General features: G+C 37.2%; 1 protein-coding gene across 1 annotated transcript in view; it reads right to left on the minus strand.

Moving 5' to 3' along the window:
• Positions 1–201: 201 nt before the first annotated feature.
• SH2D4B (SH2 domain containing 4B) overlaps positions 202–21196 on the minus strand; it is a 68266-nt gene continuing 47271 nt past the window's right edge. The window contains exons 7-8 of the mRNA XM_062629154.1: positions 8500–8720; positions 202–5173 (exon numbers count right to left, since the gene is read on the minus strand). Coding sequence (XP_062485138.1) covers positions 5081–5173; positions 8500–8720 — 314 coding nt within the window. The 3' untranslated portion in view covers positions 202–5080. The remainder of the gene's footprint in view (positions 5174–8499; positions 8721–21196) is intronic.

Below are 21196 nucleotides of genomic sequence, written 5' to 3' on the forward strand. Positions count from 1 at the left end.
TCTTTTGCTCAGTACTTGTTCAGCACAGTAGGGATTTAGTACTCAATAGTTGTCCTGTATTAGTCTTTTATAAAAAACAATATGTAAATACTCATACTATATAATTATTTCATTACAGCAATTATAATAGGTAATAGGCTGGCATCTACATTATTTGAGTAGCCTAGAAAATCTCATCCATGACTGCTTGCCAGTTTCTTAAGATTTTGTCCTTATGCTGGTTTTGTTTGGGTATAGGTCATTTTTTGCACAGCAGCTACTATAGGGCTATATTTTGGATTTGTGCAATGTTGCTAACACAGGGAGGTTTTCCTTATTGCTGAGCAGTGTTAACATAGTGTCAAGGCCTTTTCTGCTTCTCACCCCACCACCAAGTAGGCTGGGGGTGCACAAGAGCTGGGAAGGGACACACCTGAAACAGATGACCCCAACTAACCCAAGTAGTATCCTAGACCATATGACAGATAAGAGCTGATCATGTTCAACATATAAAACTAGGGGAAGAAGGAAAAAGGGAAGGATGTTTTGAGTGAGAGTGTTTGTCTTCCCTAGTAACCACTACATGTGATGGAACCCTGTTGTCATGGGAAAGGCTGAACACCTGCCTGCAGATGGGGAGCCGTGAGTGAATCCCTTGTTTTGCTTTGCATGTGTGTGCAGCTTTTGCTTTACCCATTAAACTGTCTTTATCTCAACCCATGTATTATTTCACTTTTGCTCTTCCAATTCTCTCCCCAGTCCCAACCCAGGGGCAGTGAGCAAGAGGCTGAGTGACATTTAGTTGCCAGCTGGGGTTAAACCACAACAGCTCTCTTTCAGAGAAGACAGCAGTATTAAACTGGAGATGCCTATCTATAATAACAGATTAAAACAAAATTAGAAGGAACAGATGCATCTGTGGATCTATGAAGAAGCAAAAATAAATTCTCAGGAGCTGCTTTTTTCAAAGATACATGCAAACAAGCTTGGGACCTTGTGTGCCATATTTTATTACTGTGAAACAGGTATGAAGAAAAGTTCAATTAATTTAAAAGTCTAAAGTTTCCTTTATTGCTGTAGTATTTTTCATTATGAACTAGAATTACTGTAATAGGCCTCTCAGGTATTCCTGGTGGTCTCATTGTCAAGAAATATAGACAGGAAATCTGATAATGAAAATCCATAACATACACCTCTTACAACGCAACAATAGGTACCACTACAAAAACAGATCAGAAAACAAGACCTGAAGGTCACTGTGTAATAGAATAAAACTAGCCATTCTGGACAATAAAGCTGCAGCCTAAAAAGATTTTGTATACAGTGATGAACAGCTTCAGAGAGCACTAAATGTAGAGGCAGGCAGCGTGAAGCAGATGCAGCATTCAGGGCTACAGTATGGACCAGCCTAAATCTTACAGACTGTGAGTGTAAAGTCTAGCTCCAAGGTAAATTTAGCGCAAAGCTGAAATCTTGGAGACTTGCAGAGTGAAAGGGAGGTAGTGGTGCCCAGTCTTCCTCCCAGAGTAGCAAAAATCCAAAATGCCTTCAAAACAACGGGATTAGCACATTTCTCCCTTTCTTCTTATTTTTCCATATTTACTCCTTTACTGCTTTCCCTTCTATGTTTTTTACAATTTGGTTACCTTTTCATATTACATTTATTTCCTCTGTAAGGCAACAAGAAGCATTTGCTGGCTTAGAAAATATCTGCACGCTTGTATTTTGCACACAGCTCTCAAGTGTATTGACAGCAGCTGCATGTCTCTATCAAGGAAAGCTTCTGTTCTTAACTTCTGCTTGCTATGATCTCCTTTTGTTTCCTTCAAAATTTATCTTCAGTTAAGTTGCACTGTATTTTATTGCTGCTGCTACTTATGTATTGTTGAGTTTTTCTTTCCTTGTAACTCTGAATTGGCCGGCTATTTTTCATTATTTCTGTGGGTCTATAGAAACAAAAAGCAATTCCTTTACTTGAGAATTCTGACATTTATTAGCATAATAAAACTCTCAGACGAAATTGCAGTTTTCCAAGTAATTTCATTTGCAGGGGAACTTACAAGGGATTTATTTTAAAGCCAGCTAAAACCTAGAATGAGAAATGGATGGAATTCAGACAGAAACATTCAGAAAATTTAAAGTAGGAAATGTGCTCTGGAGTGAAAATGAGGATGTTATTGTGATGTTAATTACATCACAAGAGGACAGAAACTCAAAAGCTAATATTCCCAAGCCTTCTTATCAGCTAAACAAAATGCAAGCAGTTGCTGGGAAGTGTGTCACCAGAAATAAATAGCTGTGTTATTATCAGTCTCTGAATGTGAATTCCTGATGGAACAAGTTGTTCAATATCCTGTCTGTAAACACTCTAAGAATTGTGTGCAATGCAGTAATCTTCCAAAACCTTTGGAAATTGCATGTCTTCTTTTCTAGCATGCCTAGCATCTTTTCCAAAGAAAAGGCAGCATTTTATGTCCTCTTTTTTTTATTTTTTTTTTACAGTACATGAAGGCAGAACAGCAGTCTGCAAAGATATCTAGGTGTCTAAATACCACCTTAATTACTCAGTACCACCTTTAGAACCTCAGTCCTATGCAGCCATCTACTGCTCTTTGGCCTCAGAGGTAGGTCTATGGATGCATATATCTTTTTTAACTTCAAATGGTCTCTGTCCATTCTCCTCTGAAGTAGGTGGTGGAACATGTGCAGCTGTGAAAAAACCTGAGACTGAGGTGGTTCTTGAGATGCCTATATAGAGGGAGCAAGCACAGAGCCAGTTTCTCAGAGGAAGCAGCTGGTAGATCCTGGAGCTGTTTGGAGGAGGTAGATTGCACTTAGCAAATGTTCTCCTGGAAAAAAAGCAACTTTGTGATTATTTTAGAGAGTCCACATTTGAAGCAAAAAGAATTACTCTGTGCTGAGGTCCACATTCTGGCAGGTGGATTCAACTGTATATACCCTGTACCTGCTGTATTCTGATCTCAGGTCACACACACAAGGCTTCTTATTTAATGGAGAAAATAGATCCTACAAGAGGCCTACATAAATGTTACTATGTTTGAAATTGCAGAGATGCATTCCATGTCTAGAATCCAGCCCCTGGTGACCTGCAAAGGATCACACTTTAAAAAAATTTCAAGACCACTTGGGTATTTTGATCCTTTATCTAGCTGCCAAGTCATGTTGTTTCTTAAGGTATCAGACACATTGCTAAAGATTCTATCTCTGTAAACCTACCTCCTATGAAAAGCCCAGCTGTCTTATCTGAGCTCTGTGCACCAAGAACAGCTTGCTCCAGCTAATAAGCATTATTTGCAGGGTACTGATTTGCTTTGCTATGAGGTGCTAACAGTAACTATTTAAAACCTCCTGAGCCAGTGATTCAAGTGGTTAATACAGAAACTCTCCAGCTAAGTCTCTGTGGAAAGTTCATTACAACTTTCTTTTCATGGGTCACAAACATTGATGGATTAAATCACACAAAAACCAATGTTAACGAAAGAAAATTTTCTTGAACAACAATGAAGTTTGTGTGCAAAAGTCTGTACTTTAATATGGGTTAACTGTAGAATTACAAATAATTGTTGCTATTATTACCACAGGTTTTTATTATTATTGTAGCACCTTAAATGTCCAAGCTTATAAAGCACTTCATACAAGACAAGGGTCTTTTCCCAGATGAGCTTACCACCTAGCTTGGACAAAGTATAGAAAGGAACAGTGATTCAAGAGAAATTACTGTGTGAGGGGAGATGGATTTACCTGGGTTTCAGGAGGGAAGTCTATGGTGGGATTTGAAAGAGAACCACACAGAAATTCAGGGACTGCCCAAAGCAGTAGCATATAGAAATACACATGGTGTGCCTTTCCTATATGTTCACAGATTTCCAGGAAAAAATTAACTGTGAAGGTACAGTAACACATATGGATTGGTCCACTTTACATCTCAAAATACGCATTGCGTATGAAAAAGTACTGAGAAACTGCTTACTAAAAGTGTGGCTATAAGACTAATCAGTAGGTTCACAACTACCTCCATCATGTCCTACTTCACTCTTGAAACAAATCAGTTGCACAGAAAACCATCACAACCCTGTTATTTGGAATATTGCCCTGCAAAATGAATGTTTGGAGCTAAAATGAACACTTCTATACCCAGCAGATTTTACATAGCCATGTATGGGAACAGAGGAAGGAGCACAGGAAGGTGATAGTAACAGTTTTGCAGCATTTTCACTCCATTCCCTGAATTGGCTGCCTCAGTAGTATCCAGCTTACCTGTGAAACAATGCAGGACTACATCAATACCATGTGACAGCCAGATTTCAAGAAGTGCTAAGACAAAAATTTCAGGAGATCGTATTGACTACTGTGATGGGAGGAGTTGTTGTTGCTCCAAATCAAACTGCTTTCATTAGAATAAATTTCATTAGAATAAACTGACCGCTTTCTATACAGGAAATTCTTTCCAAGGCTGTTGCACTGCATGAAAATGTAAATAAAATGTATATGACCTTATACTGTCTCTGCTGTGGTGAAATTTGTAGGTTTGAATTCAAAAGCTCAATGGCAAGTTTCCAGCTACATCTAAACACTTAAGCAATTACAAACTTCAGAAAGATGTTTTAAGACTGCTTCTCTTATCAAAAGTGCACTGCGAAGTAAGGAGATTGTCAACAGAAACCGACAAAGGTTGCTTATGAAAAAAGAATCTAATCACCAATATTGGTACTTCATTCAATACTCTGTAAGTAGTTCCCAGTCATACTTCTTGCTGCATTTTGCTTTTTCAGTCTCAGACATTAAAAAGTTAAGATAGGAACTTAGCATTCAGCAATTGGCCATGACCCCCTGAAAAATTTCTGGGAATAGTCCTCATTTGTAATCTGCCAGTAACTTCTCACATTTAGAATGTCAGCAATATGAATAACAATGATAGTTCAGATGCAAAACAGAAATATTTTGAGCCTTCTAATGAGGATGCATTTTGGCCACAAGACCAGTGGCATTGGAAGTTCATTAACTAATTTTCAGTAGTTATTTTTTGTAGTTATCTATGACTACAGCTATCCAGAATGCATTCCTGTTAGTCCTGAATCAGTTATTCAAATAAAGGGATGTAGTCTGGTGGATTCTTCTGCTGTCCACATGGCTCCAGTAGTAGCTCCCCACCTGAGGATGTGATGATTTCTTCCTAGAAAGACAAAATCAATTAAAATATCAAAGGTCTAAGCTGTTTCCTATCTTCTGAAAAAAGCAACGGATAAGAACAAAGACCACCACTCCACTGTAACTGCTAACCAATTATGAATAAATGCTAGATAAAATAAGTACAGGCCATCAAAGGGATTCTGTCAACTATCCATATTCTTCATGCTTTGTTTATCTCTTACTTATGCCAGTAGTAACTTGTGACAGTATCAAACAGTGAAATCAAGCAGTTGGTGTACAAGAAAGGCTGTGATATATACTTCCTGTAAGTTCCTACACTAGAAAGAAACAGCTACAGATGCCTACAAAGGATATTCTCAAGGATTAACAGACGTATGCCAGTCCTACTATGCTACTTCCATAGCCATTGCGATGAAAGAAGCTTCCCCAGGCAGACTGAGTGAGAGCTCAATGTTGAGTGCTCCCACATAACAGTAACAGCTTTCTGACTGATTATAGAGAAGTGAAAGATATTAACCTTGCTAGGGTAAAGACAGTCTTTACAAATAGCACCTATTCTTATTAAATACCCACATGGAAAGCCTATCATTTCAGTAATTGATTACCAACATGGATAAAAAAAGAAAAACTTACAGGAAAAGTAGAGAACTTGGTCTTTGTACTTATTTCTATGGTAATGATAATTCACTTTTTTTTTTTTTTGTAAAGTTTAAGATTTCTAGATGCACCAAATTGAGCCAGAATCCAGAATTATACTGACTAAAATAGCAATCCTTCATCTGAAACTTTAGCTCCAATTTATGGATCTATATGGACCTAACGTTTTCAGAACTTATCCAGTTTCTATTGAAATTCAGTGAAAAATTTGCAGTCTCCTTTCCTCAGAATATGTGGATGCTCCCAGGTGTGCTTCCATCCCAATCACTACCTCAGACTGAGAATAAGTTCAGAAAGTTACTACTCAAATTAAGTGCTTACAGGAAGGTTATGAGGAAGTAAATGTAAAGATTTAACAATGATTTTGGATATGTTATTGCTACTTTCCATCCAGTATTTAAATGCAAATAATAAGAGAAAGTGCTCACTTACACCCTCTTCCGTAAGAATTTATTTTCTTCCAGCTAATGGTTAACACCCCCTTGTATCTGTCACCTTAAGTGATCTCTTTTTTTTTTTTAATGAAGCAGTGTTAGATGAATAATAATGGTAAGCAACTAAAAAAAATAGTTATGCCAGCTGTGTCAGCCATGCTTATTTTCACTGAAAGCGAGAAGGACCCTCAGAGAGGAGCCCGTGAAACTTTTGGGGTGGGGAAGTATAATTTTGCCAAAAATAGTCCTGAGGAAGCAGCAACTTTCCAAACAATATAACAATAGCTACAAGAGGAAATGTGCCTGCAGCGCAGCCATTTACATAAAGATTGCATAGCTGGTTACAAAAAGGCTTTGGGACACTTGACGTTACACTCTACCAGAAAGGGCAGGCAGAAAAGCTTCAAAGAACACCATGCAAGAGACAGGACAGGATACCTCCTGAAGTGATTGCCAAAGAAACCAGTTTTAATACAGCTATTATCTTAGACAGTTCAAAGAGAATTGTGTGGGGACTTTAAAGGTGAACTGGCTTCTCCTATTGGCTTACTGCAGAGGGAGCTATTAACTATTGTCAGGGGACAGCTAAGAAAAATTTTGCTTTCTTTAAATGTTAGAAACTAAAAGCCATTCTGATTCTGACAAATACTCTGTTACTGTCTGCAAATATGTGTGTTTCTAGTGCTAGGGTGAGCTGTGATGAAAATATGGGAACAGAACTGGAACAGAGATGGCTGGGATCTGTTGTCACCATCACCCCTCCCCAGAAGTACATGGCATACTACTTTAGCCAGAGCTCCTACATCCAGTGCCTGATAGCCTGTATTTGGCGCGTTGTATGTGTGCTTTTCTTTCCCTGGAATGGCTCTGGTTACACTCTTTCCAGTTGTACTGGCTCTGTCTGGGATGGAGTTAACTTTCTCCACATCAGTCTGTATGGTGGTACGTTTTGAATTTGTTGCTAAAACAGTGTTGGTTAACACACTAATGTTTTGTCTATTGCTGATCAGGCTTTCTCTTTTTTCCACTCAGGCCCTGCTGGCAGGGAGTAGGCTGGGAATAAGTGAGAAGTTGTGAGGGGACACAGCCCAGCTGTTTGACCCAAAATGCACAAAAAGATATTCTGCATCATAAAATGTCATGCTCAGTAATAAAAATGGGATAAAGGAAGAAGAAGGAGTGGGGATTGGCTTCCAACATAGTCTTTGAGAGAGAATTTCAGCAAATTAGGGGAGGTTGTATTTTTTTGGTCAGATATGACACCTAGTATCCTCCCATGTGGAAATATAATTTTTGGAAATATAATGTCATAGTAATCTGTGAGGGGACAGTAAAACACTCAAGAGATGTTGCAAACTAGCTGAAATAAAAGAAAGATTTAAAAGAGAAGCAAAATTGAAAGAAAAATAACCACTGTTTAGTGTTTGTGAGACTGAATGCTAAAAAAAAATAAAATCTGTGAAGAAAAAGAGGAGAAAAAAATTCAACAGAATTAGTTTGAAATGAGTGAGAAAAGGATAAAAAAGGAAAGGGACCTAGAAAAGAGAGGATGAAGAGAAATTCTGAGGGTGGCTAAGAAAAAAAGCAGAATTAAAACTGCATCTGGGAGAGATGCAACATGTTGGAAACAATCTATCAGAAAGCTGAGTCACAGTCTGGCAACAAGAAACACAAATCAGAGGCAAAATAATTCAAAGCCATCTAAAGTCAAAGATGAGTAGTACACTACTCTTGCAAGATTGTTTTGGGTGATATGGAGTGACCTTTACAACATCCCCAAAAGAGAACCCCTCCATGTTCCCTTCCTTACTGCAGGGCCCCACTCCTTTGCTTTTGCACATTCAAAGTGCATCCCATCAAAGTTTGGGAAAATGCTGAAATTTCATCAAAAGACCTTTGTATGGTATTTCCAATCCAATTTTGCACAGCAAAGACGCTGCAAATGTTAGCTGTGTCAATGCTTATTAGCCCATTTTTAGCCCAGGAGAGCGCACATTGTGTAAGAATCTGCTTAGGAAGGGACACAAATACATGTTGAAGCATTTGACTGAATGGTAAAAGCCTTCTGATTCATTGCAACAAAGACACAAACTAGAAATGTTACTAGAAATGCCAGGCTAACTGCAGAATATATACATATATTCTTTCCTCCACTGTGGTTGTTACTGGTTTCCAATGTGGTTTCAAATTACATGGCTCCTCTCTAAATTATTAATCTGTTCCACTCAGCTATTGATCTCTACCTAGCAAGTGTTACCTTGTGAAAATCAATAAGATCTGTCAGTGTTGCATGTCGGTTTGGATCTACCCCCAAGAAGCTGTAGAAATCCCCCGAAGCATCAACGAGGAAGTGTTTGAACCCACTTTGCTGGCGATAAGACAATGCATAGCCCCAGATTTTCTCACTGACTCGCACCAGGAATGTTCCTTCAGATTTATTCATCAACAACTCTTCTGCCTCCTGGCGGCTGATAATGCCTGGCAAGGAAAAAAAACGCACAAAAACTCCAGTTATGCAGATAGCAGTCAGAGTAAATCACATGCAACAAATACAGAGCAGAAGTGAAATTCAAATGACATAACTTCTGAAGATTGAAATGTTTATAGGAGGAGTCAGAGCTATGGAGACAATGTTTATGCCATTTGTTTCTGAAGAATAGTAAAAGGGTTTTGATGGAGTCTGGTGGGATATGCTTTTAAATTGTCTGATTCAGAATTGCTTACTGCTTTTACAAAGGAAGTGCATAAATGCAACCGGCCTATCAGACTAACAAATTCTGTACGTGGGATCATTTAGCAGACTAGCATAGTTTGGCATTGCAATTTGAATTTGCAGTACACTGCTGGTATTTGCAGTTGTGTTGCCGTATATCTGACTTGTTGACTCACAACTGTTTTATAGGTCCTAGAGAAAGAACATAAAGCAAGTGCCAGGAGAAAAAGCATTTGTCTGCTTTTGTACATCCCTACACATATGTGTCCATAGGTGCATATAAATAAATTGGAACACAAAGAAATAAAATCCTGCAACTAACAGAGCTGCTGAGAGATGAGCATGTTAGATTACTTATTCACAAGCTTGCATTTCTAGGGAACATTGTCACAGAGGAAAACAAGAAACAAAGCAAGCTCATAGCCCTTTCCTTCTGGGACCTTTCAGGCTTAATATGAGAGAAAGAGTCTTCTCTAATTAAAAACTGTAGCCATGAGCTAAAGCAACAGATATATTGAATATTGTATTTGTCAACCAGAGGTGACAAATTCAAACAAATTCTTTATAATTCATAATGAATAATGAGTTATGTACCTTGCTCTGGGACAAGAGAAGACAAAATTAATTGGGGCTCCTTGCAGTCTGTAACTATCATCCTGTGGTAATTTTCTCTAGGAGCCAACTTATTTCTCTGGACAAACTCAACCAGTTTGATCAAATCAACCAGGGAACAAAGTCTTCCCCATAACCTGGACACCAAGTGGTTGTTTTATAGGTGAATTAATTCCTTTACTGTATGACAAATACATTTGTCAGGGCAAAGAAGGATCACAAATTTAGAATTTCAGAGTAAGCAAGAGAAAAAGTTTAACAGGAGTAGAACTTTCAAGAATTTTCCCATTTTATGCTTCTGTGTTAGAAGAATCTTCATCTCTCTTTTCCTTCCTGATCCCTGGATGCAACACAGAAGTTGCTGGTACTTCTGGCTGCAAACAGGGTATAGCAGATAAACCCTATTCTGATCACACTCCATGTAAAAGGTGTGATCAGAATTGCACCCAGCACTGAACCAGGTCCATCCACCTAGAGACCCTGGTTCAAATTTGCCTTGTAGGCCTAGAGGACAGTAAGCTCATCTCTCATAATTATCTGTGAAATACCAGATGCTCACTTTAATCAGGAACAGATGTTGAAATAGGCCATCCTGAATGTGAACATGGCACAAATGTGAATAAATAATACATGTACATGTTCCAAAGTTACTCTCTGTGAAGCTAAACTTTCTTGAAACAATATAATACTGCTTGTTATTGTAGAAGCTTACACATGTCCTAGTGAGAGTTCCATGGAGTCCAGGTACTGAAAAGCCACACTGGTGTAGAATAATAATAACCACATCCCAGGGATTACCAGTTTGTACAAAGAAGTACCTACCTGAAGAAACAAAGTTTGGGATGCTTTAATTAAGCCCACAAGGAAAATTATGCCTCTGGGAGACATAGGAAGGAACTGAGGAGATCTAGGTCCTAAAAGCAAGCACTGTGTGATGTTAAGAAACAAAGAAAAGCATCTCTTTCTTTCAGTTTTTGCCTACTTTGAGACAATAAATTCCTTTTACAGTTTTACTTGGTGCAATGAGGAACACAACAAGGGCTCAATCTCAGTGGGGCTCAAAGGTCCTTCCTGAAATATCTTCAGTAATTATTAAGACGAAACATACACATATATACTCTGCTGAATAAGGTAAACTTTCTGGAGGAGATTGCATCATTTTTGCACCAGAAATGCAAAACAGGCAGCAATCATGCAAACATAAGCTTTTGTTTAGAAACAGCAGGCAATGGCTCAGCCAATAGTGTCAATTGCTGCACCTTGCAAAACTAAAATCAGTTTTATTGGGGGTATTCCAAGATTAATTGTTTAAAATTCTTGAACTCTGTTCAAATGAAAAGGCAGTACTAATATGAATCCATATGATACAGCATATTATGTGAAGCTGTATCACTAGGATCCCAATACTAGGTGCCCTGTACCAAGAATTACACAAAAATTGATTCTGAAATCAGACTATTTGTTAATCCACTCTTCTCCCAAATTGCCTTAGTTTAAATATACAATGAAAGGTTTCATTAGTGATTATCATGCCTACTTCCTTGTTAAATCTCTGCTAGAAATACATGTAGACAAGCCACACTAACAAGCTCAGAGCATTTAATGATACAGGAAAGGATAAACAATTCCATTACCAGCAAATGCGACATTAATTCCAATAATCAATATTTATACTGTAATTCTAGATTGAAACCATGCTGTTAAATTTTGAGATAGGAATTGGATGCTGTTACAACTACCCCTTCTCTAAGCAGTGTCAGAATTGTCATGCCACCCTGCTAAGGAATGAGGTGGTATAGACAATTTGTCACTTAAAAAATAAAGGGTTTGTAAAAAAACAGAGTTGCAAAAAAGAAGGGTTGTATTATATGGTGAACATTATTCTTAGGATGTTTCTCGGGTTAGAATGACCATCACTATCAGCCATATAATACAAAATTCATTTAGCACCAATTAATTCAATGCTAAACAATCTGTTCACCTGCTTTCAACTCCCACCAGTAGAACTAAACCACTGCAGGCTTCCACGTGATGTTATATGCTTTGCCAGACCTTATTTTTATTCTGGGCACTTTATATCATTGAGTAGATGAGAAATGCTACATTGCTCACAGCTAAGTTCTTTTCTGCTTTAATTCTCTTTTCTGCTAAAATGGTGTAATAAATTATCAGCCAGCTATTTTCTTCCCTTTTTCTCTCCTGATTCTGTTAACAGCTCATGAGAAACCATCTCTCTCTACCACCTCCTCCCTCTCTCTGCCTCCCAGTTATTTTATTTCTGGTTCAATCTTCTAGTATGTGGTGTTTGCAGCAATGAAAGTCTCCCTTCACCCTTTAGAAAACAGTATGCTGCTCTCAAGACAACTAGAAAAAGAGTGGCACTGTTCACTCCTGAGACAGCTGTAGGGAAATACACAACATCTGAAAAAGCCCTACATGAGCACTGAAAACTTTGAACTGAAGTCAGGAAACTTTGGTTTCCCAGGGCTCTGGTAAGAGGTTTAGAATCACTGATGCTCTTATTTGTGCTCGTTAGGATATTAATTGGAAATATTATCTCAAAAAAGAAACCACTGATGCTTTGAAAGCTAATTTTCCCCTCTCACTAATCCTTGCTAATCCCTTAAAAAAAAAAAAGGAAAAGAAAAAAAGAGGCAACATCTTCACTTGATATAAAGCAATGCTGTGTTAAACAAAAGCAGTAATCCTGTAATGTCAGCACAACTCTGCAAACCAGTCATTCAAATAAATACATCACAATTAATCAACCTATCATCAGTATCATTATTTTAACCCATCATGTGGCCATATACACATATACTGAGTATTTGGATAGCAGTTAGCAACCCCACGGAAACTCCCTTACATCTTCTACCTGTCATGCTAAACAATTTCTCTGAGTGTACAAACTGCTGTTTTCTATAACAAACTGTGAAAGGACAGTAGGATTTTTTTTGATCCTCTGGGAGAGGATTCCTCTGAAAAGCATGGAAACCCATCAGTTGGTTTGAGTTTTAGGCCGCCCTCCCAGATTCACAGTACGCATCTATCATGTTGTATGCGTCTACCTGTCCATTCTACTTTTGCAATGTTCATTAACGTAAGTCATTAAGATATTAAGTTAAATGTTAATATACGTTTTATAATGCATATTAACATTTTGGATTCCTAGCAAGAAAGTAACATTTTGGAAGACAGTTATTTCAAATCACAGGACATTCATCATCAACCGACACGTTCCTCATTAACATCTTTGTTTTTAAATACAGTGCCTGTAATGACAATTTGTGGATGACAGTCAATTCTTAACATTTTGTTGTAATTATGGTCTTTTTACTGCTACCAATCTTCAATTAACTGCTCCAAAAAAGGAAAAAGAACATCCTAACATTTAGGGTATGTTAAGCCCACATGGAAACTAGAGAGTCCCTTATAAACTTAGTGGGCACAGCTAAGAAATCTTGATACTGCCTTCCAAGTTTACAGCAGCCTCAATAGCAGAAAATGCTATTCTGAAATATTATAAGATGACGCTTCAGCTTCCCACTCTTCTCTCAGCATTATCCTACCTACATCCTTGACTGAAACTCCGGAGATGAAATACAGAAATATTTGCTAAGAGAATGCCATAACAAGCACAAATTCAAACTAGAAAAGCTGATAAACTTTGCCAGCAAGGCAGGACTATGTATTAGAAGACTGAAGTTATTTTTTTGTTACGCAGATAAAATTACATCATGTCCATTGTTGTCATCTACCTGTGGTCTAATGTGCCACATGTAATAACAATGTCAATACATAAAGATAATTTGACCTTTAATGATTGTTATATTTTTTAAATGGATATGTGCATTTATGTATGCCAAGAGGCCGACTAAGACTGGAGGGACAGCAGGTACAAACACAGCCTAGAAGCATTCATTTACCCTCCTGCAATAGAAGCTATTTGTTTAGTCAATGTTTTCTCTTTTCATATTTTTTCATTAGACTGATCTCAAACACTCTCGTGCATGAGGCTTTATTTACAGAGCAAAAGCATCACAAATACTGGCATGAATAAATAGTAATGAGAGCATTCATGCCAAAAGTGTTCTCATGACCATTATGAAAAGCCTTCTATTTCACAAAATTGATTTGTTGACTAATTATGAATATACACAGGTAATCAATGAAGAGGAAAGAGACTCATCCTGTTTATACAACTTAAGACATCTAGCCAGGGAAGTGTGTGATTTAGGTCACCAATCAAAACTAGGATCCAAAACACGGAGAAGCCAATACCAGCATCTGTTCTGTTTTCAACAGAATTAGATCAAAGCCCATGTGAATACAAATATTCCTAGCCATCATTACGTGAATAATTCATATGCTAAAGGTCATACAAATGCATTACACCTAGAGCAAGTGTAAGTAATAAATAAATGAGTAAATACAAGGAATTATGAAGAATTAGGAGATAACTCCCAAATAATGTAAAGGACTATGTTTGTCCAATTATACAGGCAGATCTAAGTAGTAATTTGAAAGACAGTTATAAAATGGCACAAGGGTTAAAAGGATCAGTTTTCTAAGCACTAGCCAATCCCTTCCAACTTTTGGAACTGAAAAACTAAGCTAGACAGACATACTACTATAACTATACCATTTGGAATGTTTCTCAAAAGAAAATAAAGAAGGAAATATTCAAAAAGTTTCCAGATAAGTTTCCTCTATGACTTACTTTGAGAATCAAAAGTTGGATTACCTTGCAAAAAAGCTTAAATAAATTTCAGACAATGGCTATAAAAGCCTGAAAATAAATATGGATTGAGCAGATATTTTGTCTTGGGTACTTTTAATTAAAAGAAAAATGTTCCAGTTTGAGAAGGAGAAAACACATTACAGGTTTTTCTGCATACATCACTATAATAATAAAAATCACGTAGTTGGAATTAAAGACCCAACCCACTTGGGACCAAAATACGATTAAAGGCAATCAGTTTTGAAAGAAATAATCAGAAATGTAAACAGAAATTCAGAAGGGATTAATCCAACTGCAGCCAGTGTGTTTTCAGAAGAGCTGACAGCCTGTGATAGCATGCCAGCATTAACATAAATCACTGTCAGGAAGTACAAAAGCAGCTTGTAAGAACACTGGTCTGTGAACCTAATGGAGGGGGTCATAGATTTCAGAGTCCACAGCAAAGGAAGATATACATGAGGAATAAACACAAACTAAGATGAAAGCTGAAGATGGGGAACTAAGGTTCAGAATAAATCTGACCTTTTTATGATCCCATAAGGTGGGACAATAAAGGCTTGAAACAAATCTTTGAATGCATGATACTAGAAACCAGCTCTGGTCTAGGAGAAGGTGAAAAATCCAGCTCCTTCAACCACTCAGAAAGATCAAAAGCATTAAAGAATGGAAGATGAAGTGATTGCTTCCCTGCAGTGCAAGAACTAGAACAGCTATAGTTTACGCTCTCAAGGAAAAGCAGTTTCTACATCACTCAAAGCAATAGTTTCCTCAGGCTGGTTTTTTTCAGTTCTCTTCCACGGGCGCAAGTCTATACGTGGACTCTTAAGCTAAGAACATACTTGTGGTTGTTCATTGGGAAGGGCACAATTAATTCACAAAACTATGATGTTTAGTCTGAATATGTTATGAGAAAACCAATGCTGTGTATAATTTATAGATCACTGCTATCAGTTATGGTGGTTTATGGACTGATCTGCAACTTAGAGCTAAAGGATAATGTACATATCTAGGTCACACCTTCTCATTTTTCCAGGTGTTACAGCAGGAGTAGCATGCACAGTTGAATACATGCATAAATATTTGCAGGAGTAGGCTTTTTCAGTGTGCCACTATTAAAAAGGTTTCATTCTCTCCTTCCTTTTAGTCACAATACTTTTTTGGTGCAACAAAACAAGTAATGAAAAGAGAAGATCAATAGCATTCTGTGAGAAAAGCTATGGCAGAGAGATAACAATAGCTCTGCCTATGCTATTTCAGAATAGAAGCATTAAAGACTGCAAAGCAAAGCAAGGGAGTAAATCAAAGACTGCTGGTAACAGAAACAAAGCTGTCGAAGCTATTTGTCATCTGCTTTTAAGGCAGGATAAACTCCTATGGGACTAGATCTTCAAAAGAGTTCTGTTCCCATTTAGGCATTGAAATAAATGGCCATGCTTAAAAAAAAAAAAAAAAAAGAAAAAGAAGCTGCACAATGACTGAGGTTTTGTGGTTGGGTTTTATTTTTTCCAAAACCTGGCCAAAAGTGTCACAGCAAGAGCCCAAGAGCTGAATTCCTATTGAAATGCTTTTCCTTCTTACAGATGGTGAGAATGTAGATACTTCATGCTGTGATGCATGTTTGTAATCTGATATAAGTCCAAGTAAATAGTACAGTATCCATAAATATTACTAAGGGACTATAGGCCTCTGTGCTGATAATAGAGAGAAAATGTGCAATAGGTTACAAAAAGCAGAACCTAACATACAAGTAAATAAACTAAAACCTCCCTGTCTGCATGTAAGTGCAATGGGAAGCAAAGCTTGGATGCATTTAAAAATCAACAGGTAAAATGCATATTTGAAATACAGTGGCCATGTCACAGATAAGGTTATCTGAGTACTCAGTGGTCAGTACAGGACTGGCCTTCTCCCAGAGCTGCACAGACAAAGTGAAGTGACACTGGTTAGAGAGTCTGGAGAAATCTTTCTTTGTTCCACGTTCACCTCCTTCTGTGCAAGCTCAGGAACAAAGCATGCAGCATTCCATACCTAAGATAGAGATAGATCTGTGCTTTTGAAAGGTAAGCAGGAGTCCATTACCCATTCTTCACCATTCCTCTCCTTTGTCACTATCCTGGTACATTTAAGATACATGCCACATTGGGAAAAATCACACCAGTGAATTTCAGCTATCTCACCAGCAGGCATTGCTCAGTATAGAAAGTATCCTCTGGGCTACAAACAGAAATATATAGAAAACAAAGGCTCAGAGGAATAATGCTTTTCTAGTGGCAAGAAATCCCTTCAGGCAAGGATGAGGTGTACTAATAATATACCATGCCCTAAACAAGCTCTTCTTGAAGACTTATGTGGTGCATAGAACTATCTTATGCACAGGAGAAATTCACCAAGGAAAAGCATCATATATAAAAAAATATAGGCCTCTCTGGTGGTATTTTGTATTTTGGTGGGTTTTGTGTTTTGTTTGCTTTCGTTGCTATTGTGGTTTTGTTTTGTTTTTAATAATATGTAGTAATCTCTCTGTTCTGTCAGCATAAAGCTGTTCTAAGAATAAAAAAAAATCAGACCTCAAAAGGTTTCTTAATTCCCTAAGGCTGAGATTCCTTAAAGCAATTAAAAACCTACTGAAATTCTGAAGGAAATGGGTGCCTTACTCCCCTGGGTATCTTTGAAAATGCTACCTAAAGGAGTAATGCAGCTATAATGAGTATTTTTCTTCAGGTTTACAGAAAATCAGATGTGCTACATCCATTGTTGCTAGTGTGGCTTACAGTTAATTCCCTATGCACTCTGCAGAAAATATACCCCTTAATTGTCTCTTTTAAAGTTCATTCTATATCCAAACTATCAAGTACTATAAAAACCCTTTATACCCACTGTCAAAATATTTACACCATATTCACTAAGGAGCAGTGCAGCACAAAAAGATAGGTCTGAATCCACCATGGGTATAATAGAGCTATAAATTTTTCTGCTAATGCCTCCTCAAAGCATAGTGTTGGTTTCTTTCTTTCCTTCAAGATCAGCCTAGACTGCATTAGCCATGAGGAAAACAAAGATTTCAGACTGGCTCTCCTCTTGGTACATTGTTAATTGTCACATATGAGGGGAGAAATGTGCCGCAAAAGACCTTTAACCTTTTATCTCAGATATATATGTCTTGATTTTTTTTTTTTATAAAGATGGATCCTCCTGCCCTTAAATCCCTGCAATAAGCCTCTTTAATTTTTCTGAGGTTTATCATCTGAACAGCTTCTGAAAAAAGCATTTTAAAAAATGGAACAGTTAACCATTCCATTTTCAGTGGTTTCTCAGACTGCCTTCTCTGAGTGTAGTATACCATGCATGATCAGTAAATTGACAGAAATTGAGGGGCAAGACTATTTCATATTGTATTGTTTTCACTGACTACAATTGGAAGCTTCTATGGCCTAGTGAAGTCAGTTGAAGATCAACATGGATGTTCCAAGCACCTAAATAGGATGCCTTACATAAACAGTACAAATATTCTTGATAATGATGTTTTTTACTTTGCTGATAGGATGACTGGATAATAAGAAAGTGATTGTGATTGCTTAAAAAAAAAAAAATAAATAAATCAGTAAATACTTCCAGGCCTATATAAGCATCCTAAATGCTGTTACAGATAGTTGACATTTCCTGCAAATAGCATGGAAAGGAAAGGTACTCATAAGGATTGTCTGCAAACTCCAAATACGAAACAAACATGCTTTGAGAAAATATCAGTACACTAATCCAAATAGTCAATTTTGTTACAAATATTATTCCTGTAGGATGCATTCACATTCTTACAGAACAGATGAGATCAAATTTTTATTTCTTTTATGTGTGAAAAAGGTAGCCAACTATACAGACTATCAGTCAGCTCTTGTGATAGATGCGTTACGTGACACATGCAAAGTAGATATTAAAACCTTACTGGATCTTCCAAAACATTAAAATCTGCTTAATCAGTAATGCATGCTGAAATACCCTTCCAAAGCAGCCTGACAGGGTTAGAAATAGTACAGTGGTGTAACACATAACCTACTGCAGAGCAAAGTAGCTGATGTAAGCTCTAATCCTAGTCCAGGCAAAGAGAAACACATCAGTTCTGGTACAATAGTCACTGATACTGTGTTTTGTGTGAAAATTGAAAAGCATGGCAGGTTTTTTTGAACGTTAGTGGCCAGTATTCACCATCCTTTCTCCAGGGAGACAAAATATTGGCATTCAGTCAGTCTTGGTCTTGCAAGCAACAGAGAATAAAGAAAGGGAAATTCTAGCTTGTGGGCATCGATTGCAAGCACTTCTTATCCACTTCACTTGTTTACATTACTCACCCTGTTACTTATTTAAATCCTCAAATATTGCTGAATTTGAAAATGAGAGAGAAAATCTTCTGGTATGCAAATAAGATCTAAATCAAAGAACAAAATGAGAAAGTTGATCTGTGGGAAAGAGGATAAGAGCGCAAAATCCCTCCTGGGATCTATATATATTTTCGTAACTCCAGCCATCATAAGTCCTTGTTTCTTCGAAATACTTCTAAGGGCAGCATGGACATTAAAAACCATGGAAGACTGAGCTTTTGCCAAACCAACTGCACAATGCAAAATAAAGCCCACAGTGAGATATTTGTTTGCTTTAGATTTCTGTGAAAAGGCAAACTGGAAGAATTGGTTAAAGGTAGCCTCTTTGTAGACCTTTCCTGACTTTGTAGACCTTTCCTGACTTTGTAGAACCCATTCTGAGGCAACAATACCAGGTGACACTCCAGAGGGAACACATGAACCAAAGACAAGAACAGCTACTCAATAGCTTTGGCTAGGATGACATTCCTGCAGAGGCATGTTTTCAAAGAGCCCATTACTGGCTGATGGATAGTTGCTGATGGAGAGTGGGAAGGTATAGTTTGGAGCACACAGAAACTGAAAGAAGTTTGTAAGGTTGGAGGGAATTCTTTCTTGAATAAAGGGCTCCTTTAAAAAAAAATTTAAAGAAATAGTCATTTAAAATTAGAAATTATTTGCAATTCAAACTCATCAATTGCTGGACACTTTAAATGCTGAAAGCATTGGCATTAGAATCAGATTTGAGTGCAAGTTCTCTGATTTGCCATGCAAGCAGCATTTGGAACTCAAACCTTTACGAACCTGCTAACTTAGTGAGTGTAAATGTTACCATTTCGCACTTTCTGCAAGGGGAAGACAAGTAGGAAAAATTGCATTAAAACTACTGCCAGTCTCAAAGAGTGCTTTTGAAAAAAACATGTCAGATTTTGATCAGCTTGCTGCTTCTCCCTTCACTCAAGTGTATATATGAACATTTAACCACAACGATTTTCTTTAAAAACCAGTGCCGGAAGAAATGCTTGTACTTGCAAATCAACACGTGTTTAATCTCAACAAGACAGTCAAGTCAAGCACGAAAGTTCTACCTAGAAGGATGAATGATGCAATCCTTTAAACCAGCATACATAACTTACTAGCTCTGAAATAAGCATTTCTGACTGGAGTGTGGAATACCTCACAAAACATGCAATCCCATAAGAACTATTTAAAAAAATAAATGATAATATGTTTGTTTTAGCACCAGCACATTTTAATATACTGATGCTTCTTTAGGAGCAAGAAGTTTCTTTCAGTCCTCAAAAAATCTTGACATAAGAAAAACACAATATGCTAAAACCAATTATATATGGTTCCACTTACAGTACTGATATATAAATCATTTTCGATGCTTCTGAACTGTGAATATATGAATGCTTAGGCAAACAACCATTTTTGTTTGCAAATGCAGACTGGATCCTCTGCGTCACCATCCCCTCCTCTCATAATATGGCCACATTTAAGGGTGTATAGAACAGAGAACAATAATACATGTTCATTAAAAAAGCCCACTGTGATCCCCCCCCCCATTTGTATGACCTGTCATGAATATACCATTTCTAGAGGAAAATGATATTTAATTAAGTGCCTGTGAAATTCCTAATGTGTAGGCTGTGACTACGATTTACATTTTACTGAATATACCATATAACAAATCAAGAAACTCTGGCAGAACAGTTAGGGCCTGATTTGCCTTTGCCTAGTATATTGTGCAGTCACTTATTCTGCAATAGTTTTGTGATCTGTTATACTAATTTTTGCATCATGTAATTGAGTACAGAAAATACAGAACATTAAAAAATCAGGTTGTCTACACAGACTGGACTAAGACAACTGTCTGCCAAAAAGCTTTCTAATAATAATAGTAACAAATTACTGAGAATTATAATATGCTACGATTTTATTTCAAAACAAATAAGACACCAACATTAAGTCCTAACGCAGTTTTCCTGTGCCATATCTGTAAGTACCTATGAAGCATAGCCACTGGATTTACTAAAAAAGTAACAAATTACTTAGGTACTAGGAAGCTACAGGCAAATTTCATCAAGGCAAGGGAGAAGCAGCAAAATGAACAAAAAGATTCTTAAATTATGAGTCAATTGCACTGGAGGCTGCATGATGCAGAAATTGACTATAAAAAAGACAAACAAAACCAAAACAGCCCAATCTATATCACCACATTTTATCGGTACTTCTGCCTTTATCAGAGTATCTCCAAAACCCATGCAAAAAAATACAGCAAAGAAAAACAGCTCTTTCAGTCATGAGCTAAATTGTAAAAAGCCTGCTATTTTCTTGGGCATTCTTTCCTTCTCTATATTGCCATAAAGCTCATTGACATGTCTCGCACAAAAGCAGTATATTTTCTTCATTACAAAACCAAAATACATTAAAGAATATCTTCAATTCATACTTAAGTTTCCCACATTTTTTGTGAGTTAAAATAAAGCCCAGCATTTCAAATTTGGACTTAGAAACTGAACTTACTGTCTTT

This window comes from Pezoporus occidentalis, unplaced genomic scaffold (assembly GCF_034315485.1).
Source record: "Pezoporus occidentalis ecotype Australia unplaced genomic scaffold, CSIRO_AGI_Poc_V1 ctg33, whole genome shotgun sequence".
In the NCBI taxonomy this organism is placed as follows: Eukaryota; Metazoa; Chordata; class Aves; order Psittaciformes; family Psittacidae; genus Pezoporus; species Pezoporus occidentalis.